Source organism: Danio rerio, chromosome 1, assembly GCF_052040795.2.
Source record: "Danio rerio strain M-AB ecotype USA chromosome 1, GRCz13ab, whole genome shotgun sequence".
In the NCBI taxonomy this organism is placed as follows: domain Eukaryota; kingdom Metazoa; phylum Chordata; class Actinopteri; order Cypriniformes; family Danionidae; genus Danio; species Danio rerio.
The window spans coordinates 21,605,853-21,633,686 of record NC_141021.1 but is presented as its reverse complement, the minus strand read 5'-3'; the positions used below and the strand labels follow the sequence as shown (position 1 = coordinate 21,633,686).

The following is a 27,834-nucleotide window of genomic DNA, read 5'->3' as shown; positions in this document are numbered from 1 at the left end:
TTTTTACATCTGCATCAAGTGATCGCCGTGGCCCACGGTGCTTGCCTTGCCTTGCATTGATATACTTCTGCGTGCTGTTTGTGTTGCTCAGCAATAACACTTCTAAAATGCTAGATGGCAGCAGTTTTATTTGTTCCTCTGTGTCGAGTTTCTTCACGTAGGTTTTGTTTTTCCTGAACAGTACCTCAATGTACAAGAAGCTACATTAAGGCTCTTCGCACTACCCATGTGTGTCAACTCTACCAAAGCGACCAATCACAGAGCTTGCGCTACGTGTCTTCGCCATGTGTAGTTACATTTTTTAAAGGTGCGTGGATATGCAGCCGTGCAAAGGCTGCACTGGACGATACGCATGTTCTCGATATAAATCTGCCTTAACAGAGCATGGTCACGTGACTCCACACACAGTAGGGAAAATAACTGATAAAATCGACCTAGGAAAATTAGATCCATTATAGGTTCTGAATAACAATTTAGATTATTTTACAACTAATCGCCCAGCCCTATTTATGCAAATTGGAAAACAAAGCCAAATACAGAAATGTATGTCCCTAAAAATGCAGCGCATAGTAATCCTATTTTTCAGAATCTTATTTTAAAATAGGCAGGAGTGGGTCTCTGGACTTTTTAAAGTTTTAATATGAATAAAAAATCTCTCTTTTTTCAACTTTTTTATGTTGCTGCTACAAGAGCTTCTGAGTTCGACTCAGAAGAATACATCACTAGTCAGACTTTTGAGTTACAAAAGCATCTTTTTTTAGTGCTCTATAGTAATGCAGTAGTAAAAATGTCTGTGAATATCCAGTATGAATGCTTTTGTATTATCTGCAGCTGTGAAGAGTGAAGCTGTCAATCAAATTCATCAGAATACATAAAACAATAATGTGATTGATGAGAATGAGAATATACTGTGAAGCATGATTGAAATGCAGCTGAATAAAAACAACAAAATAAACTAAATCTGTTTAGTGTAAAACACTCATCCAGACCTAAAGAGGGCAGTGTGTTTGATGCAGCGTTGGAATGCACATATTTTATTTTACAGTTTATAAATGTTATATATTTATGAATGAAATCATTCAGGTTTTCTGCATGCATAATGGTGTGCTGGGTGAATTTCTGCTGGAAAAGCATGCACATGTTCATGTGCGATATTGAGGAGAGATTGAATACGTGTAAGTGTGAGTGAGAACATCACTGGGTGTAAACGTGAGGTAGAAATCTCATCAACAGCAGGCACAGGAGGGCACAGCATGACACTTCTACCACACATCACGACAATAGGAAAAGAAAAACATTTCATCTCTTCATCTCATCTCCTGTACTCAAAAAATAGTTTTACACATTAAATACAATTGAAGCCTTCAACATTATCTCGCTTCTTGCACAGCTTCTTATCAAATAAACTAGGGGTGTCAAACTCATTTCAGGTTAAGGGCCGGATATTTATAACGCATGATTACCTTCTGTGAAATGTTAATTTGCACATAATTATGTTTTTATTAACCATAAAAACCTAAATTACAAGAAACATATTTCAGAAGCTTATTTTCTGACGATGGATGAGAAAGTTTGCAGTCATTCTAACTCTTCTCAAAGGTGTTCCATTGGGTTGAGGTCAGGACTCTGCTTTATACACTGGTGCACAGTCATGTTGGGACAGGAAAGGACCCTAAAAAACAACCCCACATTACAATCCCCCTCAATCAAACTTCACACTTAGGACAATGCAGTCAGGCAAGTACTGTTCTCCTGGCAACCACCAGACCCAGACTTGTCCATCAGAAGTGTGATTCGTCACTCCAGAGAACACATCCGTACTCTTAAGTGTCCATCGACAGCAAGCTTTACATCACTTTGCATTGCACTTGATGTAAGGCTTGGATGCAGCTGCTCAAAACTACTGACCATGTATTTTAGTTGTGAGGAAATATCACGAATGGGCTTGGAATATGCACAGGTGGCCACTTATAACAGCTCCATGCTTGATTTCACTTGACTCATTTTTTCACGATTGTTTGTAGAAGCAGTCTGCCTGTCTAGGTGTTTGATTTTTGTGACCATGGAAGTAGTTGGAACACTTGAATTTAATGATTTGGAGTAGTGTACCAAAACTTGGCAAGAGAGTGTAGGCCTATATGTAGATAGATAAATGGTTTTAGTTTTTCACAATAATGATAATTAGACAATATTTTGTCATGGATAATATATAACAAATGTGACACTAAAACTGTCAGCAGGTGACAGCAATTCCCCTGTCTTGATGAGTGATTAACTGACTTGTTATTCAAGGTATTCATTCAAAACACTTATTGGTTTAAAAACAAGGTATGTGACTATATTTATGAAGACATCATTGAACCATTTACTGGATGTCCATCACCCAGTTTTAATGTGAAATGTTAATGAGAAATGATTGATTTGAAATAATCCCTTCATTTGCAAAAAAAAAATATTTAACTCACATGAGGTGGTTTTGGACAAATATGAATGAAATGGAAACACATTTGGCAAATAAACTCTTGTAGTGCACAATTTGCCCACATGGTTGCATCATGCTTGCCTTGTTTACTGTTGGTTACTAAGTTACCAATACTACAGTCAGCCGCTCTAACAATTTGATGGAAATTCGCCTAAATTTGTCACATTTGCTTTTGACAATGGTGACTCAGGAATTCTCAAACTAAACACAAGTTTATTTACAAAAACACTTACTACTAAGACTAGACCATGTAAACCATGGACACGCAGGAAACATGGGATCTTGACAATGCAACACAGGACAATGGACTAAATAAACACAGGGATATTAATACACATGACACAATGGAACTGATTACAAACAGGGGTGAGACACAGGTGGAACCCATGAACATCAAGAAACAGAACAAAGGGATCACATGACACAAACAAGGCAATGGAGCACAGCACATGGGGAAGATCACATGACACAAACACAGGAGCCTGACAAATTTACATTTGGGATTTTTTCTCTGTTTTAAAACTTTTCTTTTTCTTTTTGTCTTTGCGTCATGTTAGAATGGAAGCCCAGCTACTCATTTAAATTTTCTTTTCAAAAACAAAAGAATTTAGGAACCAACACTGTAGTGCTGCTCTGGAAAAAAAACACAAAATCTTCAGTTATGTTAGGAATTATAGTTGATGAAACTCAAGACTGTCTTCTAATGCAGTTATTTTTGCTGTTGTTGAACTGTTGCATAAAAGTAATGCTTTGAAAACATACAAAAGTAAATTGTGTATCTATGCAATTTCCCACAAAACCCAACATATCCAAAATACAACCACTTAATATAAGCTTACTGTAGTGATTCAGAATAAAGCAAACGCACATTTGTAGTTGCCGTTTTGAGGTTTTGGGTTTGAAATGGTTTTGCTGTCATCTGCAGCATCAGAGGGCTCATGAAGACCCAGCAGCTCTGCAGTTCAGTTTCTACGAGGTGATATCAGCAGATAATCAGGCTCCTCCTGAGCTGCGCTCTCTGCAGAACCGCTGTCTCATACCCGGACTCTACGCCACGCACCTAGAGAGATGGCTTACATACTACCCTCCAAACCAGGTAACACACACCTGCCTATACTCTTGAATTACCTTTGTTAATGTATGTTATCAGAATCTGCTTTTACATTCAGTCTCTCTCTCTCTCTCTCTCTTTCTCTCTCTCTTTCTCTCTCTCTGTCTGTCTCTCTGTCTCTTCATGTAGCTGATGATTATTGATGGACAGCAGCTGAGAAATGACCCAGCTAAAGTGATGGACGAGCTTCAAAAATTTTTGGGTGTCACTCCATATTACAACTACTCCCAGGCGTTGACGTAAGGGCCACATGCACACACACACACACACACACACACACACACACACACACACACACACACTACACACACACACACTACACACACTGTATGTTTTTTATTTAGTATCTCTCAGTAAATTGACATAACTATAAATTACTCTTAATTTCAAGCTTAAGTTTTTGTTAATTTTACCAGCCGATTTGAATGTTCTCACTTTAATGAATAGGCATTATTATCAGTGGTTATCATCTGGTAGATATGGGCCAGCACCTTTGGCACCTACTGGTAAGCTCAGAAGGCTGTTATCATCATTCTATATAGTTAATCAGCTATAGATCACATATGGCTGTGGCTGGAAGTTAATGAGAATTATTTATATTATTTATTAAATTTCCTATTAATTGTGTTTCATTAACTAATACCCCTACCCCAACCCTAAACCCAACCATCACAATAATGTAAAAACCAATCTAGATCTGAAGTCTTCTCTATTAGAATAGTTGATTAACCATGTGGATGGATAATAACAGCCTTCTGAGCCTACAAGTAGTACAGTATCTTTCAATGGTTTGGGATTGGAGTTTTCATGTTTTTATTAGTGTTCTTGTGATTTTCAGCTGCCATTAGTTCAGTTTTACTCTCTCTTACTCTTATCATGAATCCATTCATCATTCATTCATTCATTCATTTTCTAGTCGGCTTAGTCCCTTTATTAATCAGGGGTCGCTACAGCAGAATGAACCGCCAACTTATCCAGCAAGTGCAGCGGATGCCCTTCCAGCTGCAACCCATCTCTGGGAAACATCCACACATACACACACACACTCATACACTACGGACAATTTAGCCTACCCAATTCACCTGTACCACATGTCTTTGGACTGTGGGGGAAACCGGAGTACCCGAACGCAGGGAGAACATGCAAACTCCACACAGAAACACCAACTGAGCTGAGGATCGAACCAGCGACCTTCTTGCTGTGAGGCGAACGTGCTACCCACTGTGCCACTGCGTCGCCTATCATGAATCCAGTATTTTTAAAAAGATTGTTTTCAATTGAATGGTGTGAGTGTGAAATGGAAATATTTTGCAATTCAATGTGCAGGAATTCTAGACATGAAAAGCCAAATGTCCAATTATTCAATAAGAAATATTATTTTCACACATTTTATGAGTTTAACTTTATGGGCCCTATCATACACCTGGCACAATAAGATGCAAGGCTATGATGTGCCTATGCAGGTCCAAATGACACCTAATACACACAGGATGTACAGCAGTACATAAAATATTTACACGTGAAAAAATAAAGGATTAAAAAGTTACAAAAATTATTATTTTCTTCATAAATACAAAAAACACTACCTGCATGCCTTTTTCACCTCGGGTGGCTTTTTTCAGTTTATTCATGACAATTTGCATTTGTATAATATTATTAGTATTAGTAGTATTTATTATATTCTTATTTATATTAGTTTTAATAAAAACAAGTCTAGATTTGTCCGGTTTGGGAGACGTCTGCTTCACCATATGGAGCAATAGGAAGTGTGTTTGGATACAACTCAGAACTGAATTTAGAAATAGTTTTGAAACAAATCTTTGCACTTAAGAAACTAAATTAAATATGTAGGCTAATAGATGTCTTCAGTGGAGTGAGTTTCCACCGTTTTCTTACTGCATGAAAGTAATGGAGTAAAAAGTAAAAGGAAAGAAAAGAGAAAGTAAAAATGGCAAATGGAGGAGGCTCGTTCTTTATTCTCGTGCTGCAGATGGTCTGTTTAACTGTTTTCTCGCTAGTGAACCATTCAGTTTTCGACTTATAAAGTCCGCCATGTAAATAGTAAATGTGCCATGGCGCAAGGCAACTGATTCTTAAAGGGAATGGGAGATGAGACTCTGATTGGTTTAATGCACGTTATGGTCAAAACACAGCCTTAACTCATTAAAAGAATAAGCACAACACTGTTAGACCATGCGCCGGGGCTCAAACCTTATTTTTCCATCCTTAAAATAGCAAAAGTGGATTCGGTCATGCACTTAATGCTTTTGCGCCACGCACTTCAGACATCAAGCTTCGATTGTTAAAATAGAGCCAAATGTTTTTTATTTTATTTTTACATTTATTTTATTTGCAATGAATGGCAAGGCTTAATTCAGGAGTATTATTTTTAATATAAAAATGTACTCATCATTTACTGATCCTCAAGGGTATCCAATACTTTGTTTTACTTTTTGTTATCATTTTTGTTGGGGTTAAACACAAAAGTATATTGAAGAATTTTTGTAACTGGTGGTCATTGACTTCCACGGTTGGAAAAACATAATACAATAAGTACTTTTTTCCCCCCTACATTCTTTCAAAATATAATTTTCTGTTCAGCAGAAGAAAAAAAGTAATAAAGGATTAGTACCACTTGAGGTTTGACAGGAAGAGGGTGAGTAAATGATGACACAATTATCAGTTTTTTAGTTGAGCTATTTCTAACATTTATTAAGAAAGCTTAAATTATGCTATCTTAAAAAAATAAAATAATAATTGCTTCATTAATATGTTTGTGTAATGTGTGTTTTTTTTTTTTTTGTAGATTTTTTTTATCACTTTAGGAACATTTGGTTCCCACATGGATACACAAATGTGTCCATACACAGATTACCCAGATGGACAGAGGCTCATCCAAAGATGTGAAACAGGAGCAATGCTGCCATCCATGCTGTTAGACAATCAGTTGATAAAGCGAGCTCACAGATCCGTGTTCTCAGCGGTTGATTTCTGTATAATCTATACAGAGCTTGAATGAGATTAATTGTGATAATCTGGCTGTAGTCATTAGCACAGCATGAGAGCAAGAGGATTAACTTCATCTGGCCTCTCCAATTAAAAACAGCTCATTAGGCATCTGACACTTTCTGTGTTTAATTGCACTTAAAGTGTCATTGTATATTCTCAAAATTTTGAAAACATAAAGAAAAGTGAGGGAAGGAGGGAATGCTGTGCAGTATAATTTGCAAAAGTGTCATTCAGTGTCATACAGTGCTTATGAATAACTGAAAATACACCTGTCAGAGGACAAGGCCACGCCTTCTCATGAATGATATTTCAAAATGAACACTTGGCATGTTCAGTCATGTTTAAAGTGCAAGCGAGCTCCAACTTGTCTAAAAGAAAACATATTTAGAAACACATCTTCTAACAGAGAAGTGAAGTGTTGTTCTTTTTTCTTTTCTCCAGAACACCATGTGGTAACACATATATGAGGAATATTTCTCACATTATAGGGATAGTTTATCCAAAACTGAAAATTCTGCCATTGTTTATTCATCCTTCGCTTGTTCCAAACCAGCCTGAGTTTTTTTCTTCTGTTGAACACAAAAAATATATATATATTTTGAAGAAAGCTGGAAATCTGTAATTTGAATCTGTAAACATCAGTCCTCATCTTGCTGGATTTGTCAGCTGCTTTTGACATTGTAAACCACCCGATCCTGCTATCTACGCTTGAGTCACTGGGCGTTGCGGGCAATGTTATACAATGGTTCAGATCTTACCTCTCTGACAGGTCATTCAGGGTGTCTTGGAGGGGAGAGATGTCCAACCTACAGCATCTAAACACAGGGGTACCTCAAAGCTCTGTTCTTGGGCCACTTCTCTTCTCCATCTACACGACATCTCTAGGACCAGTCATCCAAAAACATGGATTTTCCTACCACTGCTATGCTGATGATACCCAGCTATACCTTTCTTTTCATCCTGATGATCCCTCGGTTCCGGCTCGCATCTCAGCCTGCCTGTCGGACATTTCACACTGGATGAAAGATCATCATCTTCAGCTTAACCTCGCGAAAATGGAAATGCTTGTAGTTTCTGCCAACCCAACTCTACACCATAACTTTTCAATCCAGATGGATGGGGGAAACATTACTGCATCCAAAATGGTGAAAAGCCTTGGAGTAACGATTGATGACTAACTAAACTTCTCTGACCACATTTCTAGAACTGCTCGATCGTGCAGATTCGCACTCTATAACATCAGAAAGATCCGACCCTTCCTATCTGAACATGCAGCTCAACTCCTTGTTCAAGCTCTTGTTCTCTCCAGACTGGATTACTGCAACTCTCTACTAGCTGGGCTTCCAGCTAACTCTATCAAGCCTCTTCAGCTGCTCCAGAACGCAGCAGCACGAGTGGTCTTCAATGAACCCAAAAGAGCACATGTCACTCCGCTGCTCATCCGTTTGCACTGGCTGCCAGTTGCTGCTCGCATCAAATTCAAAGCTCTGATGTTTGCCTACAAAGTGACTTCTGGCTTTGCTCCTTCTTATCTGCTCTCACTGCTGCAGATCTATGTGCCCTCCAGAAACTTGCATTCTGTGAATGAACGTCGCCTCGTAGTTCCATCCCAAAGAGGGAAGAAATCCCGAACGCTCGCGTTCATCAGAAAGGCTTAAGAAGGCCAACATACTGTTATACTACTCTGTCCTTGAAAACAAACATATCTCCTCCTAGGCCGTTCATGCCACAAGGCCCAAATGTGGTCAAAATGTGCCTTCTACATTCAAGATTGTTGCTATATCTCCTCATGCCTATAAGACTTATTGTCTTTTAAATAAAAAAATTTAAATATTAAATTTTTATAATCCGGGCATATAAAAAAATTATACAAGCCCCAAATTTGGCCAAAAGCTGTATTTAGATGCGTTAGATTTTGTTGCTATATCTTTAACGTTTATGAGACTTATAGTTTTACAATAAATAATTTTTAAGAGTTTTTTTTTTTTTAAATATGGCAAGCCTTTTTTTACTTAAACTCCATATTTTTTACTGATTTGGCAAGCCATTTTTGCATATATCACTTTCACACTTATTAAGCATTGTATTTTCAAAAAAATACGGCAAGCAATTTTTACATAATGTTCATTCCCTTAGTCCCTTTATTAATCAGGGGTCGCCACAATGGAATGAACCACCAACTTATCCAGCATTTGTTTTACACAGCGAATGCCCTTCCAGCCACAACCCAACACCAGGAATACATAATGTTCAAGTCCAGTTTTTGACACTCATAAAGACTGTCATAGAAACATCGGGGTTGATTAAGATTAAGATTGCCAAAAAGCTTTGATATATCATCACTAACCTGTCAAATGTCCCCATAGCAATAAAACAGTATAACCTCGCAACCATTTAAAAATAGCAATATCTCTACATCAGAACATCGTAGGGACCTGGGCATTGGCTTGTTTGACTCATGCTAGCAAATGGGACTTTCTGTGTACTATGCATGGTAACAATGATAATGCAAGCCAAGTGCTAAAAACGATTAGCTACATGCTATGAATGATTATCTAAATGCAATAACATAGAAATGCCTACTAAGGATTAGCATTTGATCAAACATGTACACGAGCATTGCCTTAAGCAACTGCTTAGCAACCACCTAACAATGCCATAATATTTTTAGCAACTACCTAGCAACCACTTAGCAACCGCCGCCGTGCTTCCTGCCAACTGCCATTCCCAGTCCTAGCATAGTCACGTTGGCTTTCTCAAGCCAACATCAAAGTTTATCAATGAACTTTAGGTTCTAGTTCATTGTTGCTCTTATAGTTGTTTAAATTGCTTCCTTGTCCTCATTTGTAAGTCGCTTTGGATAAAAGCGTCTGCTAAATGACTAAATGTAAATGTAAATGTAAATCAGTAATTGATTACCCTACTGTGGGAGTCAATGGTTACAGGTTATTGGCTTTCTTTAAAATATCTTCTTTATTTTTTAAGCGAATGAAGTAACTCATGAATGTTTGGAACCACTTGAGGGAGAGTAAATGGGGAAAACAGTCTATTGAGTGAAATACAGACAGAAGATTCTAAACTACGCATTATAAATGGTCATAAAAAAGAAAAAAGATGTTTTTTGCAGGTATACACTCACCGTATTTTGGTTCATATTCACATGAGAGCATCACATAGTTGCTGCAGATTTGTCGGTTGCACATACATGATCCAAATCTCCCGTTCTACCACATTCCAAAGTTACTGTATTGGATTGAGATCTAGTGACTGTGGAGGCCGTTTGAGTACAGTGAACTGATTGTCATGTTCAGGAAACCAGTCTGAGATGATTCACGCTTCATGACATGGTGTGATATCCTGCTGGAAGTAGCCATCAGAATATGGGTACACTGTGGTCATAAAGGGATGGACATGGTCAGCAACAATACTCAGGTAGGCTGTGGCTTTGAAACAAAGCTCAATTGGTACTAATGGGACCACCACCAGCTTGACCCGTTGATACAAGAGGGATCCATGCTTTCATGTTGTTGACGCCAAATACTGACCCTCTCATCTTCATGTCGCAGCAGAAATCGAGACTCATCAGACCAGGCAACGCTTTTCCATTCTTCTATTGTTTAATTTTGGTGAATTTTAGCCTCAGTTTCTTGTTCTTAGCTGACAGGAGTAGCACCCAGTGTAGTCTTTTGCTGATGCAGCCCATCCACTTCAAGGTTGGACGTGTTGTACATTCAGAAATGCTCTTCTGCATAACTTGGTTGTAACGAGCGTATTTTTGAGTTGCTGTTATCTTTTTATCAGCTCCAACCAGTCTGGCCATTCTCCTCTGACCTCTGGCATCAACAAGGCATTTGCGTCCACAGAACTGCCGCTCACTGGATGGTTACCCTAGAGATGGTTGTGGGTGAAAATCCCCCACATTAAAGTCACTTAAATCACCTTTCTTCCTCATTGTGATGCTCCGTTTGAACTACAGCAGATTGCCTTGTCCTTACATGGCTAAATGCATTGAGTTGCTGCCATGTGATTGGCTGATTAGAAATTGTGTTAACGAGCTGTTGGACAGGTGTACCTAATAAAGTGGCCAGTGAGTGTATTTTATCTAACTTGGAATTGAAAAAAAAAAGTGATTTATTTCAAACTACTAAAAAAATCTATCAACTTTAAATTTTCTAATTTGTTCAGAATAAAAAGTTGATCAGAGATTAAGGTCCCACACTACTGTTTGAAATCAGAAGAAAACACGTACTGTATTGAATCACAAACTCCAGGCAAATGTTAATTGGTATTTTTTAGTGTTCAAAAATTGTTTTAACTTTGGAAGAGAAAGATCTACTAGAAAATCTCTAACTGCAATAATGCATACTGTACATTTTTGTGTTTATTACATTTTATATTTTTATAATGTAAAATACTGCATTGAAACTCTAAAGGCCAAAACTGCTTTGTGGTAAAAAAAAATTATATATAAATCGCAATAATAATTTTAAAATAAAGAAATGGTCGTGTCAGATTTTCATTCTACAACCCTTGATTTAAGAGGCCAAGAGATTGAACCCAGCATTACCTGTGGCCAGGTGTAGTCTATTTCAGTCAGTGTGTTTGTCTGTATGTGTGCGTGTACATGTGTGTGCACATTTGTGTGTGTGCGCATGTGCGTGTAAATGCTCTGTGTGTCTCTGCATGTGTTCTCCACCGCAGACAGCTCCATCAATCTTTAGCTTTTATTAATAACCTCCCTCTGTTTGAGTCTCTCTCACTTCATCTCGCCACACATCTCCCCTCTCTCTCTCTCTCTCATCATGCCCGTTTCTACTTTTTCTTGTTCTCTGTCACTTTCATTTACTATCACTTCTTTCCGTGGCTTTGCTTTCCTCATTTCATATTTTGTTTCAGTCTCTGTCTTTCAGCAATCTTCTTCTGCATTTCCTCTGCCTGTCATCAATCTTGTGCGTCATCTAGCAGTCGCTCTGCCTTTCTGTTGCTTACATCTCTTTAATGGCTGTTCCTTGTGTATTTTTGGCCTTGTTAAGCTCCAAAATAAAGTATTTAAACATTGATTTTACACTCTCCACTGGTTTATTTCATTTGACAGTAATACAGTTCAACAGTTAATGTCCAAGAATTAGGCCATCTTTAAAATGCTGGGCTGTTTTAAACCAAATTTGAGTAAAATGTGGACAAACCCAAAAACCCAGTGGTCCAATCTGTGCATATTTTACCCACATTTTTAAAGTAGTCTCTTTGAAATTGGAGGTACGGTAGCTCAGTGGTTAGCACTGTCACATCACAGCAAGAAGGTCACTGGATCAAGTCCTAACTAGGCCAGTTGGCATTTCTGTGTGGAGTTTGCTTGTTGGCGTGGGTTTCCTCCAGGTGCTCGGGTTTCCCCCGCAGTCCAAAGACGTGGTACAGTTGAATTAGATTAACTAAATTGGCTGTATAGTGTATGAAGGTGTGTGAATGGGTGTTTCCCAGTACTGGGTTGTGGCTGGAATAGTATCCGCTGTGTAAAACATGTGATTGAATAGTTGGCGGTTCATTCCGCTGTGGTGACCTCTAAAAAGTCTCTATTTCAGACCGCCAACTAAACCTGTTTCACACCACAAGTGTGAGCAGAGCATGAGCAGCATATGTTTTTTCAGCGTCCATGTTAACAGATAGAGCTTTCATACTGCACGCAGAGGTAGTATGTCAGCGCGAGGCGTGAGCGTCGCTAAAGCAGCTGTGCCACTATAGTTTGGGCACTGGGTCTATTTTTGCGGCGATGCTCATGCTCAATTAAAGTGACAGTGCTTTGATAATGATCAAAAACACATGGAATGACAGTTAAAAGTAGCAACTTTGCCCAATAAATGCATCAATAATATCCACAGATTTTTATATATTCAATCAAATGAATGATTTGATTAAACAATTAAAAACGGCAACATGTATTTATTAGAGCCCGAACTACAAAACCAAATTTAAAACAATTACAATTACACACTAGTTTGATTATGTATTAATATCATTATAACTGTTGTATAAATATTATTATAACTATAGGTCTACATCACTCTGACAATTAAAAACAAAATTACATGATATCACAGATGATTGTCATCTGACCGGGCACCTTAAAATACCTGAATGACACTCATAGAGCATGAGAACCAAGTTTTTTTAGGATCTACATAATTTGTAAAATTGTAAAAAAAATAATAATAATAAAATAAGTGTAGGTAGGTAGGTATGTAGACAGACAGACAGACAAACAGACAGAATAGACAGAGATAGATTGATCTGTGCAAAAACTGCTGATCCGCTGAGCACTGCTGACACATCTGGTGTGAAATGCAAACACATGTGTGCTGTTTCTGCTCTCCATACGCACTGCTCATACTCTGCTCATGCTTGCAGTGTGAAACAGGCATAAGCCAAAAGAAAATGAAATGAATGAATGAATGAATGAATGTGTTTACAACGATTCAGTTATGTTGAAATATAGCAGATATGTTTAATTTATTATCCAACAATGTATTTATCCTAAATGCCCACAAATTAAATATTGAATATTGTTTTTGCATTTATTAGCAAAAAAGCAAATCTGAAATAGTTCAATATTGAAATAGTTTTTCCTACAATTTATGGATGTGTAATTAATGAGCTTGCATAATTTAGGCAGTGGCCTGCAGTCCTGCACTTTTTGAACTTTATTCTCTTGGTCGTATGTACAAATAATCTGATTCTAATAACTAACTCTAATTTTAATATCAAGTATTCATATAGGGCATCTAAAAATAATAAGTATAAATAAATAATAAAAGTTTCAGACCAAAATAATTATATCATAGATAAATAAATATACTCTCTTAGTTTTAAAATAAATCAACCCCAGGGATAGAAAAGAGCTTGAAGTTGAAAAAAAGGCTTTGGTATTCTTTATTCTTTCTGTATTTTCTGGGACTAAGACTAAACAAGGAATATCTGAGAATGCTGTAGAGCCCGAAATAAGAAAAAAAAGACAGTTAGACATAACAGAGAGAGAGAGAGCAAAAGACAGGAGTAAAGCAAAAATGTATTGTGCCACATATGTGTTGTGTAGTGTGTCATGTAAAACGTGCACAAAATTATATATATATTTATATATATATATATATATATATTTTTTTTTTTTTTTCTGAGAGCTTTTAGAGATTTGTTATGCATTTTAATCCTTATCAAACCAGGCCATGTCTCATCTGACAGACAGACAAGGTTACACCAGACATCTGTCTGTCAGACAAGTGTTTTTGAGTGTTGGTGTGTGTGTGTCTGTTTGGATGGGATTGGAGTTGAGTTGAGTTGAGTTGAGTTGAGTTGGGTTGGGTTGGGTTGGATTGGGTAGGACTGGATAGATAGATGGATGGAGGGATGAATGGATGGATGGATAGATGGATTAGACTGGATGGATGGATGGATGGATGAGTTGGATTGGATTGGACTGGATGGATGGATGGATGGATGGATGGATGAATGGAGGGATGGAGTGAGGGATGGATAGATGGATTAGACTGGATGGATGGATGAGTTGGGTTGGACTGAATGGATGGATGGATGGATAGATGGATGGATGGATGGATGGATGGATGGATGGATGGATGAATGGATGGATGGGTGGATGGATGGATAGATTGGACTTGATGGATGGATGGATGGATGGGTGAGTGGACTTGATGGATGGATGGATGGATGGACAGATAAATTGGACTTGATGGATGGATGGATGGATGGATGGATGGATGGATGGATGGATGGATGGATGGATGAATTGATGGATTGGACTTGGTTGATGGATTGGACTAGGATAATGCATGGATGGATGGATTAGACTTAATGGATGGATGGATTGATGGATGGATGAATAGATTGGATGAGATGGATGGATAGATTGGACATGATAGATGGATGGATAAATGGATGGATGGATGGATGGATGGATGGATGGATGGATGGATGGATGGATGAGTTGGGTTGGACTTGATGGATGGATGGATGAATTGATGGATTGGACTTGGTTGATGAATGGATTGGACTAGATGGATGGATGGACGGACGGACGGACGGACGGATGGATGGATGGATGGATGGATGGATGGATGGATTGGACATGCATGGATGGAAGGATGGATAGATGGATGAATTGATGGATTGGACTTGGTCGATTGATGGACTGGACTAGATGGATGGATGGATGGATGGATGGATGGATGGATGGATAGATGGATGGATGGATAGATTGTACATGGATGAATGGATGGATTGAACTTGATGGATGGATGAATGGATGGATGGAATTGATGGATGGATGATTGAGTTGGGTTGGGTTGGGCTGAATGGATGGATGGATGGATAGATTGGACTTGATGGATGGATGGGTAGATGAATGGATGGATTTGACTTGGTTGATGGATGGATGGATATATAGTGTATTGGAAACAGATTTTTTAAATCAAAGTAAAGAGTATAAAGAGCTTTCTGTTTGTTCACAGGTTTGATCCTCAGAAGGGCTTCTGGTGTCAGCTGTTGGAAGGCGGCAGAACTAAGTGTTTGGGGAAGAGCAAGGGCCGCAAATACTCACCCATGGACTCTGAGGTACCACCTAACAACAGTAAACTCTGAGCAAAATGGAGCCTTTAATCTTTAATGATTACCACTGCATTATCAAGGCCTGCCATCATTGAACATTATGGGTCAAAGAGAGAGGGAGAACTCACTCTGACCTCTGCCTGATCAATTTTTCAGTAGATAACATGTCTGTAGAGCATGTGCTGAATAACTGATACCTACAAAACAGCTATCACTCCCGCTGCAGATTTCTGTTTTTCTTTCACTGTTTTCCACCTCACACCTAAAAAAAATAACTCAGATAGTTCTCCCAAAAAATATAAATCCTTATCTTTACTGATCCTCTTGTTAGTCCAGACTTGTATGACTTTTTTCTGCAGAACACAAAAGATGATGTCTCAGAGAATGTTTCTACTGTTGTTGTACACTGAAAGTCATTGGAGTTTGAAAGTCATGTAGGTTTGAAAACAACATGAGAATTAAAAGATTAGTTCACTCAATTTAATTTCTGTTATTAATTACTCACCCTCATTACATAACAATGTTCATCTAAGGAACACAAACTAAGACATTTAAGTTATCTCTAACAGTTCCTTCATCCTCCATAAACCCAGCCCCAAGACATTCAAAGTTCAGAAAAGGAATAGGTCAAAAAAAATGCACGTGTTTTCTCATGTGAGTCATTTTTTTTTTTTTACTTACAGTAGCTAGTAGTAAAGTGAACTGAGTAGTGATTGTTCATATGATTTATGTTTGTAGCTACATGCTTTTATTATTCATTACTGACATAACTTATATGGAACAAATTAATTAAAGAGCATTCAGAAATGTGATTCTCTCATTTTTGTTTGCATTAATACCATTAAATTACATCATGTTCCAGGAAACCACAATTGTGTGGTGGACATCGGTCACAGTAACTTTTACATCCTGGATTTGTTGCGGGAATTATTCATTTACAAATTAAGCTGTGCTATGGCCAATACGATACTTTTGTGTTGCGCTTATGACTCTAATAGCAATACATTGTATTGCCTGTAGTAAGACATTGGTGGCAAAGTCATTTTAAAAAATGGTGTGCGAAAAAGTGTTCTTGGAGCTTCATATGATTACACTTAAACCACTGAAGTCCTTTTCTTTGAACATCTTGGGACCATTGCTGTATATGGAAGGCCAGAGAGCTCTCTGCTTCCATCTAAAATGTATTAATTTGTGTTACAAAATTCAAAGAAGTATCTTGACACAACATGGGAGTGCGTAACTAATAACTTACTTATAATTTTTGGGTCAACTAACTCTTTAATGTGAATAAATTAAGGTGTTTTCTTTGTTTTGCTCAGTGAAATATACTTTTATAAACGTTGTACATATTACAATCTAATTTCAGCGATTTTAATTTAATATCTTCCAATTTTAAGCTAAAAAAATCAGAAATGTGAGATGTAAACTCAAAAATCAGACTGAATAATAGTATAAACTTGTTCTTTCATTTCTGAGTATATATTGTGCAAGTGTGACATTTTTTCTCAGAGTAAAGCTGCACAGCAGGTAACGACAGTTGTTAACGTGTGCAAAACCCATCGTGAAAAAGAGCTCGGTTTCACCCCTGTATTTTATACAATATTATATAGCTGTTCGGCTCACTAAACACAATTTCTGTTCTCTCTGTTTTCTGTTTCTAGTCACGAGCGTTTCTCTCCAGGTACTACAGGGATCAGAACATTGAATTATCTAAGCTGCTGCACAGACTGGGTCAACCGTTACCAGCCTGGCTCAGAGAAGAGCTCCAGAAGGTCAGGTAGCCCAAACCAAACCAGCGCCCCTCTGGGTCAAAGATCCAGCTTCACCCCTCAAAGGAAAAAGTGGTCAATTGAACAATACCTGCAAGGTCAAAAATTCAACCCACCAATCAATGGAAGCGGTGTGATCATCTAGTGTTTTTGGATGATCAAAAAGGTCGAATTTTGTGGGCGAGATACGGTGATGTTACTGTGACCCTTGAACTTCAAATGCAGCCAGACAAAATCTGCATAATGACTGAAAAGAAATAAAATATAAACCTCGACACACTTCCTGCTATATTTACTGTCGCTCCATCAGACACTGGATATAAAAGTATGGCTTTAGATTTTATACGTCATCATTGAGAGATTAAGAAGTGCACAACTACTGTTCATAACCTCACTCTTGCGAATATATCAGTCAATCAATCTATCAGCCAATCAAAGCAAAGATGCAAAGTGAAATGAATCAACATGGAGAAATGAAGAGAGCAGTGAAGTTTGCTGCGTCAGATTTAAACCGGTCAATGGAGTGATGTCATTGTGATGTCAATGTCTCAGTCCACATCCCAATTAGTGTTGTTAGATGATGAGCTGAAGAGAAATCATTTCAGTTTGTTGTGTGTGTGCTAGTGTGTGTGTGTGTGTGTTTGTGTGTGTGTGTGTGTGTGTGTGTGTGTGTGTGTGTGTGTGTGTGTGTGTGTGTGTGTGTGTGTATGTGCGAATGGGCATATGTCTGTTGCCAGGTAGCCTTAGCCCCGCCCACTGGACTGCAACTGGTTGGCTGATGAATTTGAAGTGTGACTTTTATTTTTGAAAACAATTTGCCTCAATACAGTGAGAAAGTGCTTTGAGAAATATGTAAATAACTATATATATATTCAATAAACACTGGAGAGATTCATGTTTCTGTAAAGCAGTTCTTGCAAACTTCTGTCTCTGTTTAAAATGTACACGTATGATAATATACACATCGTTTTATGTAAAAAGAAATCTCTTAATTACCAGTTGGCTTTAGCTCATGATTTATAGGTGTTTTCGAATTATTTGCATTATTATATTACATTATTGCACTGTAAAACCCAAAAGGTTAAGGTAAAAAAAAACATTTGAGGAAACCGATTGCAACAAACCATTTAAGTTCAAAAACGAATCTTTAATGAGTACTGTGAACCTAATCCATTTGAGTAAACGAAGCAAACTGAGCACAATAAAACCCAATAAATGAAGAGAACTCAAACCAACTGATACCTGTAAAACCCAATGAGTTAACTCAAACCGTTTGAGAAAAACGATTGCTACAAACCATTTGAGTCAAAGAATCTAATCTATACGAGTACTGTGAACTTACTCCATTCAAGTTGAAGTAATGAGGTATTTAATAAACTCATTACATTCAACACTGAGTTCAAAACCCTTTTGAAATGAGTACACTTTCAGTAAATTTTAATAACTACACTAATTTAATATGATAAAGTTGACTGTTGGGTTTTACAGTGTGGACCTTAATGTCTGCTCTGACAACTTCTGATATTGAAATTTCAGAGTGACTTTTAATGACATTTAGCATTTTGAAACTGTATATTGCATACAAATAATATATAAAGAAAAAAATCTGTATAATGTGTTGTTTCAAACTGTTAAAAATGTCAGAAGCCACTTTGTTAAAACTTTTTAACATGAAAACTCAGAGCAATACAGTAAACAGAAAACATCCATGAGTACAGGAAACGCTTTATATGTACGTGTGAATGCTCAAAACTATGTGATGACATCATTTACACACTGGCGTAGTCACCTTAATTAATATTGTTATCCTTACTTTATTAAGCAAGTATGAAGAATGGGGGTCTGATTATTAAGGTGAGTGCACAGGATCAACTACAGTAGGTCAAAGCAGTTTTTAATGAAATACTTCCCTCTAGTGGTGATTTAAATGGCTAGCCACTGATTCATTTACATTTCAGGCCCAGTACTTTTGATCAAATCAAGTTTAAATACAACATAGTCCAAATCAAACTGGCTATGACATTTACTGGCATTTAATAAGTGTCACTGAAGGTCGGTTACTGTACATGAGCATGCCCATGTCTCTCTAATACACCTGAGTATAGATATCAGCTCTCGGGTTACACTGTGTTGAAAGTCTGATATGACCTGTGGGCTGAGGTGCATGACAACAAAGAACAGATGCTGCATTACTGTAATTAAATACTTTTTTTTTTTTTTTTGCATATTTCTACGTTTCTCGAGAATAGGCTACTAATCCAATAATACAATTTTACACCAAAAGCTTTACAAAAAATTATTCTGATTTATTTATTTTTTAAGCAGAAGGGGAAAATGTTCTGTTTTTTAACAATATGATACCTAATGTGTAAATCAGGGGTCACCAACCCTGTTCCTGGAGAGCTACCTTCCTGCACATTACAGTTGCAACCCTGACCAAACACACCTGTTTTTAATTATCAAGTGCTGCTTTAGGTACTATTAATTGGTTCAGGTGTGTTTGAACAGGGTTGGGACTGAATTCTGCAGGAAGGTAGCTCTCCAGGAACAGGGTTGGTGACCCCTGGTGTAAATGATAATGTATTTTCCTTTTTTGTCATCTCCTATCACACTATTACAATTTGTAGATTGTAACTGCCAACTGTAACTTTTGCTTGAGTAGCTTTCTAATCGAACTTCTTTACTTTAGCATCGATAAAGATAATTTACGTAGCCTACCGAAAGCTGCAGTCTGTAAGTTTGCCGCTGTATTGCAAACGGGGCCTCAGTTTGAAACAAAGTTGCTCCTAAATGCGAAACGTTCCTCTTTTTTGACGTGGCTTGTGCGTCGCTGCGGCTCCTCGGCGCGGATGAATCTAATGGAGTAAAACTGTTGGATCCTAATGTTTAAAATAACTGTGGAGGTGAAGATGACATGTGATGGAGCCATTGATGGTGAGTACTGCTCAAAAGAGAAAACTTTACGGTTATTGTGAATCAGGCTCAAGTAACAACATCATTTTGAACACATGGCTGTTTATGTACTTGATCATACATTTTAATAAATTTTTACACATCCCCAAAAAGACAAAGACAAAGAAACAATATTCAAATAAAACTAATATTTAAAACGGCAATATTAAAATAACCCCACTTCCATGGTTTATTACTATATGTATTCAACAATATCCACATGGTGTCGCTGTAACACCGCTCTCAGTCTCAATCACTGTAACTGATCTGTCAGGATTGATCTTTTACTCTCCAGAAAAATGTCACTGCATGAAGAGTCTTCAGTTCCCCCGACAACTGCACATCTACTCTTACAAACACATACTCACACTTGTGCTTTTTCATTTTATATATATATATATATATATATATATATATATATATATATATATATATATATATATATATATATATATATATATATATATATATTTTTTTTTTTTTTTTTTTTTTTTAATGGCTGTTTCCATATATTATTTTAACAATTAGAATTATATACATACATATGATATCCCAGGCGAGGCAATGGGACAGTAGGTAGTGATGTCGCCTCACACCAAGAAGGTCGCTGGTTCGAACCTCGCCTCAGTTGACTTTTTGTGTGGAGTTTGCATGTTCTCCCTGCCTTTGCATGGGTTTCCTCCGGGTGCTCCTGTTTCCACCACATTCCAAAGACATGTAGGTAAATTGTCCGTAGTGTATGAGTGTGTGGGTGAATGTGTGTGTGAATGTTTCCCAGAGATGGGTTGCGGCTGGAAGGACATCCGCTGCGTAAAAACTTGCTGGATAAGTTGGCGGTTCATTTCGCTGTGGCGACCCCGGATTAATAAAGGGACTATGCCGACAAGAAAATTAATGAATGCATGATATCCCATACAAGGGATAGTTCATCCAAAAATGAAAATTCTCTCATTTACTCACCATTTACTTGTTTCAAACTTTTTAAATTTTATTTCTGCTGATGAAAACAAAAAAGATATTTTGAAAAATGATGAAAACCTGTAACCATTGACTTTCATTATATATATATATATATATATATATATATATATATATATATATATATATATATATATATCTTCTTGCCTTTAAGTATCATTTTAAGTATAATTTGATATATTCATATACACCCCTGTATCATGATTTCCATATGGATTCTTTAAGATTTAACTAAGTGAAGAGGTACTGCTTTATTTTACAGTAAATGAATAAGAACAAATGATCTACAGTAAATCATTTTAGTCTTTGCCATCATACGGTAAACTGGTATCCATAGAAATTAGCTTAATAGAACAGTAAATGCACACACACACGCACACAGGCACGCACACAGGCACGCACCCAATGGTTTTGCAGGTACACAGTCAAGGGCTTTGGGAAAAGATTGTGCTAACACAACTGTCAGACCATTGAGAGGACGCTGATTTACAAAACCTAAAGCTAACATTTCAGCCTAAGCAATTAACCAAGCAGCAATATTTACCTAACTTTATCTGCCTGGAAAGAGCAAAGCATATCATTTTCAGAATCAATTTTACACTTGTCCAGTAGAAATGTGCAGTTTTATAGAATAGTTTTTAATTATTTACCCCCCAAAAAATGTAACTGTGATATGACCATAAGGCAGCCTAATGTATTATAGTCTAATGAAAAAAGTAAAAGACAAACTAAAATGTTAACCCAATTGTGCCCAAATTTGTAAAAAAAAAAAATTGTTTCATGCATATATCCTATATGAACACATTTCCATTTATTTTCTCCAGGTTTTTGATTTATTTTATTTTATTTTTCAAGAAAATCAAATTTGAATATAGCAACTATTGCCAGTGGACTAATATGTTGTAAGCAATGTTTAATGTAAAAATTGAATAGGAGGAGAAACACACAGTAGTTTCCCCAACAAAGTACTGTGTGTCAAAAAGATAAAAGAAAAAGTTAATAATTATAATTGTTTCAATAATATTTTTAAACAAATTATATTTAATAATATAATTAGAATTATTTCAGTCAATTATTGCAGTATTGAAATTTATTTTCATTTTTTATTTAACATTTTTTCTCAGTTTTCTATAAAACACAGACCCTGGTGCTTTTCAAAATCTTCAACCTGAAAAGAGTTTTTAAAAATGAGGGTTTTAGTGACCTGATACTGCGCTTGTGTATGGACAAATCATGTAGAAAAAGCAGCAATTTTGACACCCATGTGTGTGTAGACAGCAGGGCTTAAGGTTGAGACTGAATTCTATTGTAGTTTTGTGATTTTTCTTCAGTAATTTTGCTTTTTACAGCAGGAGTTGATTGTTCTCTGTTTTATTTTAAATCATTGTCGGAGTGGGACCAGGAGAAGTAAATTTTACTCTGACATTTTGCTGAGTATCAAATTGTTAAAAAGTCTTAAGTAAAGATAAAAAATTAAAGATATTAGCTAATGGGTTATTTTAAAATGGGGTATTATCAACCACAAAAAAAGAAGGCAAGAAAATAAGAAAAGAAGGCAAAACTCAGATTTTCTTTTTTTACTTATTAACACATTATTCCCTAATTCGTCATTATTTATGTGCTTACAAGTTATTTGCCCACCGGAAACTATAATTGCCACTTCACCATTTGACCTTTACTTCAGCCAGATAATTTGGCTAAATGTTCAACATTAGCTTCAAAAGATTTTCCAAGTTTAGCACAACATTTTCTATGTAGTGATAATATGGCATATAGTAAATCATTTTAATCTAGGACTCATATTTAAAATGACAGTACTTTATTCATGACTAACAAATGTTTAATGCTCAAAACTGAGGTTGTAAGACAATTGTACATACCTTAAGCTTTTATGACTACATTTTTCCAAATAGTTAACATTGTTTGCTTTGTTGATGACATTTCAGCAATCAATAATCACAAGCCACTTCATTTGACACTTTTTAAAGATAAAGATACAAGCTCCAAAAGTTCAGAAACATTTAAACATTCAGCAACACTAAAACAGAATTATTGACCATGTGTCAACAAATGAACACTCTTAACAGTTTTCACAGCACAGTCAATTAACAAGAGATTATATGACTGATGTATTAAAAAACAAGAACTGTACAAAAATCTGAACTGCAACACCATAGTTTGTGCAAAATAACAGCTTGCGGTTGGTCTTTGTTTTTTACACAGACCAATAATAAAAAGAATAAAAAGGGCGTACTAGTCTCTACGCTCATAAATCATGCTTATGATGGTTTATTATAGACACAGATCACAGAAAACATAAATTGAAGACCATTTATTATGCTAACATAAAGCGCTCTAATTAACACAGTCATAAAACAAAGTTGTTTAAAGAGTCTGCCATTGCACATAATTCCCATTTCCTTCTGAGAAGAGAGTGTGACTGCAAAAATATTAGGCGGATGTACACTCACTGGCCACTTTTTTAGGTACACCTGTCCAACTGCTTGTTAACGCAAATTTCTAAACAGTCAATTAAATGGCAGCAACTCAATACATTTAGGCATGTAGACAGGGTCAAGACGATCTGCTGCAGTTCAAACTGAGCATCAGAATGGGGAAGAAGGTTGATTTTGAACATGGCATGGTTGTTGGTGCCAGATGGTGTAGAAAAAATGTTGCCTGATCTGCTGAGTCTTGATTTCTCCAGCGACATTCCGGAGGTAGGGTCAGAATTTGGCCGCAACTGGTTTCTTGAACATGACAATGAGTTCACTGTTCTCAAACAGCCTCCACAGTCACCAGATCTTAATCCAATAGAGCACCTTTAGGATGTACTGGACGGGAGATTCGCATCATGGAGATTTAGCAACTTTGTGATGCTATCTTGTCAATGTGGACCAAAATCTCCAAAGAATATTTCCAGTACCTTATTAAAACTATGCCACAAAGGATTATGGAAGTCCTGTAGGCAAAAGGGGATCCAACTCAGTACTTGTACGGTGTACTTAACATAGTGGCCGGTGAGTGTATGTATGCATGTAAAATTGCCTCATGTTAAGACAGCAAGCCTCAGTCCAGTTATCGTCACCGTCATCTGATCTATAACAAATGAAGTCATGGATGGATTATGATGTCATCTAATGTGTTGATGAGGTGATGCGGTTTGTTTCTAAGCAATGGCATGGTAACCGTTTCCCAAGAGTTTAGAATTACCATAGATTTCTTGGCAGGAAATCCAGAATCTTCTCATTTCAGCATTAAAGCCTGATGTGATTTCAAGCCATCGGAACGTTCTTCAAGACGCTCAAATAGGTATCAACTGAGAAACATTACACATCCTGGTTTATGGTTTAAAGTGTGTGCTTGTTTCCTAATGGTAAGAAGAATACAGTCACTTGGATACATGTTCATTAAAAAAAGAAATCAGAATAATTCCACAATCACCAATGTGGTCTCTTCAACCCTTGAAGTGCTTTCATAAAAAAAGGAAAGTTTAATGACTCAACGCATTTTGTCATGAATTTTTAAACCCACAAATACTGACAGTATTCAGTGTATTTAGATTTATTCCCAATTTAAAATCCAACTCTACTAAAGCTAATCATTCTTTAAAAAAATATTTTAAATGTCCTTGTACAAAAACAGCCAAAAACTTGTAGGTTGTGCAGGGAAGCTTTCTGCAACCTACATTTTTAGTTCAGTGCCCACTAGTTGAAATTATAGCAAATATATATTATGGAAGCCTGGTTCTGGGAAATATGTTGAAATACAATTATCACAGAACACATTTTACCCACTGACTGTAAATCATTTTTCTGGTTTTTGACTTCATCCCTTCATCACCCCACACTTAAAAGGGCTATATGTAGATTTCAGAAACCACTGCTAGCTCATACTGCACACGAGAGAAACAGAAGACTGAATGTAACAAAGCACCCCAAATACAATATACTACAGTATTTCAATTTACTTTTAGTTCACGAATTCTATTAAAACTTGTAATTTTTGGTACTAGACTGCCTAGTAGAGCTGCACAATATCTAAAAAAAGTATATGCAATATCCGTATCAAGAGAGCGGCAATATTCATTCATTTCATTCTTTTTCCTTCGGCTTAGTCCCTTTATTTATCAGGGGTCACCACAGTGGAATGAACCACCAACTTATCAAGCATACGTTTTACACAGCAGATGCCCTTCCAGCTGCAACCCAGTACTGGGAAACACCTATACACTCTTATTCACACACACATACACTGAGGCCAATTGCAAGAGTTCACACTTGGCTGATGATTGGTAATGAGCTAGTTTGGCATGCTGTCCCAGGAGAGAGCCCTAAGCCAATAAGATCCTCAAGCCCGGGGCTCCCTCCCGTTTGCAGGGCGAAAGGGAAGTTTGAGCTCAAGAATATCTCAAGAACCCAGCAACAAATGCCTTGTTGACAGAACCAGAACCAGCTGAAGACCACACCAGGTGCCACGCTTGTCAGTTAAGAACAGGAAACTGAGGCTACAATTCTCACAGACTCACCGAAGTTGGACAATAGAAGACTGGAAAAATGTTGCTTGGTCCATCCCTTTATGACCACAGTGTACCCATCTTCTTATAGTTACTTCCAGCAGGATAATGCGTCATGTCATAAAGCACAAATCATCTCAGATTGGTTTCTTGAACATGACAATGAGTTCACTGTACTCAAATGGCCTCCACAGTCACCAGGTCTCAATCCAATAGAGCAACTTTGGGATGTGGTGAAACGGGAGATTCGCATCATAGATGCGCAGCCGACAAATCTGCAGCAACTGTGTGATGCTATCATGTCATTATAGACCAAAATCTCGGAGGAATTTTCCAATACCTTGTTGAATCTATGCCACAAAGGATTAAGGCACTTCTGAAGGCAAAAGTGGGTCCAACCTGGTACTAGTAAGGTGTAGCTACTTAATAAAGTGGTCAGTGAGTCTATATACCGTAAATACTGTCTGTGGGTTTGTTAGACTAGTCACAAAGGTTTACTTTTAACGTTAATTAAATTAATTAATCAACATCGTACATCCCTACTACAGACTAAACATCTACAAGACATGGTTTGAATGAATCTCCTTTCTTTGTATGACACATTGACATTACAGTACGGCTCTTTAAACATGATCTTGAGCATTTTTATAGCACTCGTAATGTGCCACACGTCATGTGCCAAAGAAGAAAAGAGAGGCTCTCAGGAGCGTTTGTAAACACCACATCCTTTTGTGTCCTTCACATAACTACAGTATCAGTCTACAACCTTTCATAAACCTCACAATGGCAATAAAATACATGAAAATGCGTACATATAGCCCCTTTAAAGCAAAGCGTAGCCTTTCTCTCTGGCATTTAAGACTTGTTTAAAAGGTAATTTCAGCTAGTGTTAAGAAATAGTTTTCAAAATATGATCTAAAATGTGCTTCATTGTTTATGCCCACAAAGTCATAATACTATTTTGTTCACCATAATTTTCTACTGGCCAATAACTTTCTTAATCCAGGGCACAAAGGCGGAGACTTTGGTGTATACCCCGGGTGCTTCCTGCAGGCGACACGCGTGACCCCATGATGTGACCCCATAAACAACCCAGCTCCCGCTTGGCCTCTCGCACACCAGCGGACCACCGCTATCGCCACGGCAGGAGTCCACACGCTGGGCATCATGGGACGAGCCGGCGCACAGCATACGATTGGTGAACTGCTCCGAGTAGCGCTGCTCACACTGACGCTTGCTCAACACAGAAATGGAGGCCTGCTGGAGAGTTTTGGAATATGCACGACCTGAGGATAAAAAGGTCAGAAATCCTTTTAACTTGCAGTCTGGAAGTGATCAGGGTTAACTGTTCAAGCATGCAACCAAGTGTGGAGTTACTTTGTTCTTAGTGCGGCAGCAACATACACTTCATTCATTTCACTTCAGAATACTGTTAAGGACTTGCTCGAAAACGCCACTGGTGATTTACAATACGACGTGGTCATTCGAGTGAAACCCTACTATCAGCACGTCACATGATCATCTAGATGCTTGACACTGACATTATAATTAGGCAGTGCAGTTTGGTGATGAGTTCCTGATGTTCTGTGCTGTCAGCCTCTGATTGCAGCTCTGTGTGGATGTTTCTACTGTCTCGTCTGTCTTTCTGTTTTGATGAGAGCAGACAGCTGGACAGGTGTGGATACAGAGGATACCGAAGCAAGCTTAATTGCATTGAATTTGCTCTTCTAGTATGCCTTAAAGGGGACCCACCTGTATTTTGCCCATGTTTTAAAGATGTAAAATAAGTCCCTACATTGTGTCTGTGCTCAAAATACCACATCATTTTTATAACTGTTTGAAACGCCTTTTATAGGTTTTGTCCAGATTGTGCCATTTTGGTCACTGTTGCCACACAACTGTGTTTTAACTCCTTATACACGTGATTTTTACATAATAGGTCCCCTTTAAATCTTAAAAGTATATTTTCAAATTTAAAAGGGTGGTCCACAGTGTATTTTTAAGGCTTAGTTGTGTTTATAAGATGTAAAGCAATGTGTGCTCATGATTTATTTGTAAAAAATCACGTTATTTTTTCATAAATCTTTGATAATATACAGCTACTCAGCTAACATGAAAACAATTATCATATTTCCTAGTTGCTCTGAAAGGCCTGCCCTCCAGAGCCTCTGATTGGTCAGCTAACATAATGTGCTGTGATTCGCGGAACAGCTCTACATCACCAAGAAATGTGTCATGCCTCCTCTAGCACGTGCTGAGCTAAAATCTGACAAGTGTCTTTCACATATATTCAGAATAAGCATGTGTAAGTAATATGAAACGTTCACATATCTTTTGCGAGTTTGTCATCTGAGATGTAGAACGCAAAGAAAGCAGCTGCATAGAGAGACACAGCAGCGCTAGTGAA

General features: G+C 37.4%; 2 protein-coding genes across 3 annotated transcripts in view; one reads left to right on the top strand and one right to left on the bottom strand.

Annotated features, from left to right (window-relative positions):
• ndst3 (N-deacetylase/N-sulfotransferase (heparan glucosaminyl) 3) overlaps positions 1–17,876 on the top strand; it is a 403,362-nt gene extending 385,486 nt beyond the window's left edge. For both annotated transcript variants that reach the window (XM_087237100.1, XM_087237099.1), the window contains exons 11-14: positions 3,408–3,578; positions 3,723–3,832; positions 15,116–15,218; positions 16,874–17,876. In XM_087237100.1, coding sequence (XP_087093226.1) covers positions 3,408–3,578; positions 3,723–3,832; positions 15,116–15,218; positions 16,874–16,993 — 504 coding nt within the window. In that variant the 3' untranslated portion in view covers positions 16,994–17,876. The remainder of the gene's footprint in view (positions 1–3,407; positions 3,579–3,722; positions 3,833–15,115; positions 15,219–16,873) is intronic.
• A 4,837-nt stretch (positions 17,877–22,713) lies between these two features.
• Positions 22,714–27,834, bottom strand: part of prss12 (serine protease 12) — a 70,893-nt gene continuing 65,772 nt past the window's right edge. The window contains exon 13 of the mRNA XM_087237106.1: positions 22,714–26,713. Coding sequence (XP_087093232.1) covers positions 26,406–26,713 — 308 coding nt within the window. The 3' untranslated portion in view covers positions 22,714–26,405. The remainder of the gene's footprint in view (positions 26,714–27,834) is intronic.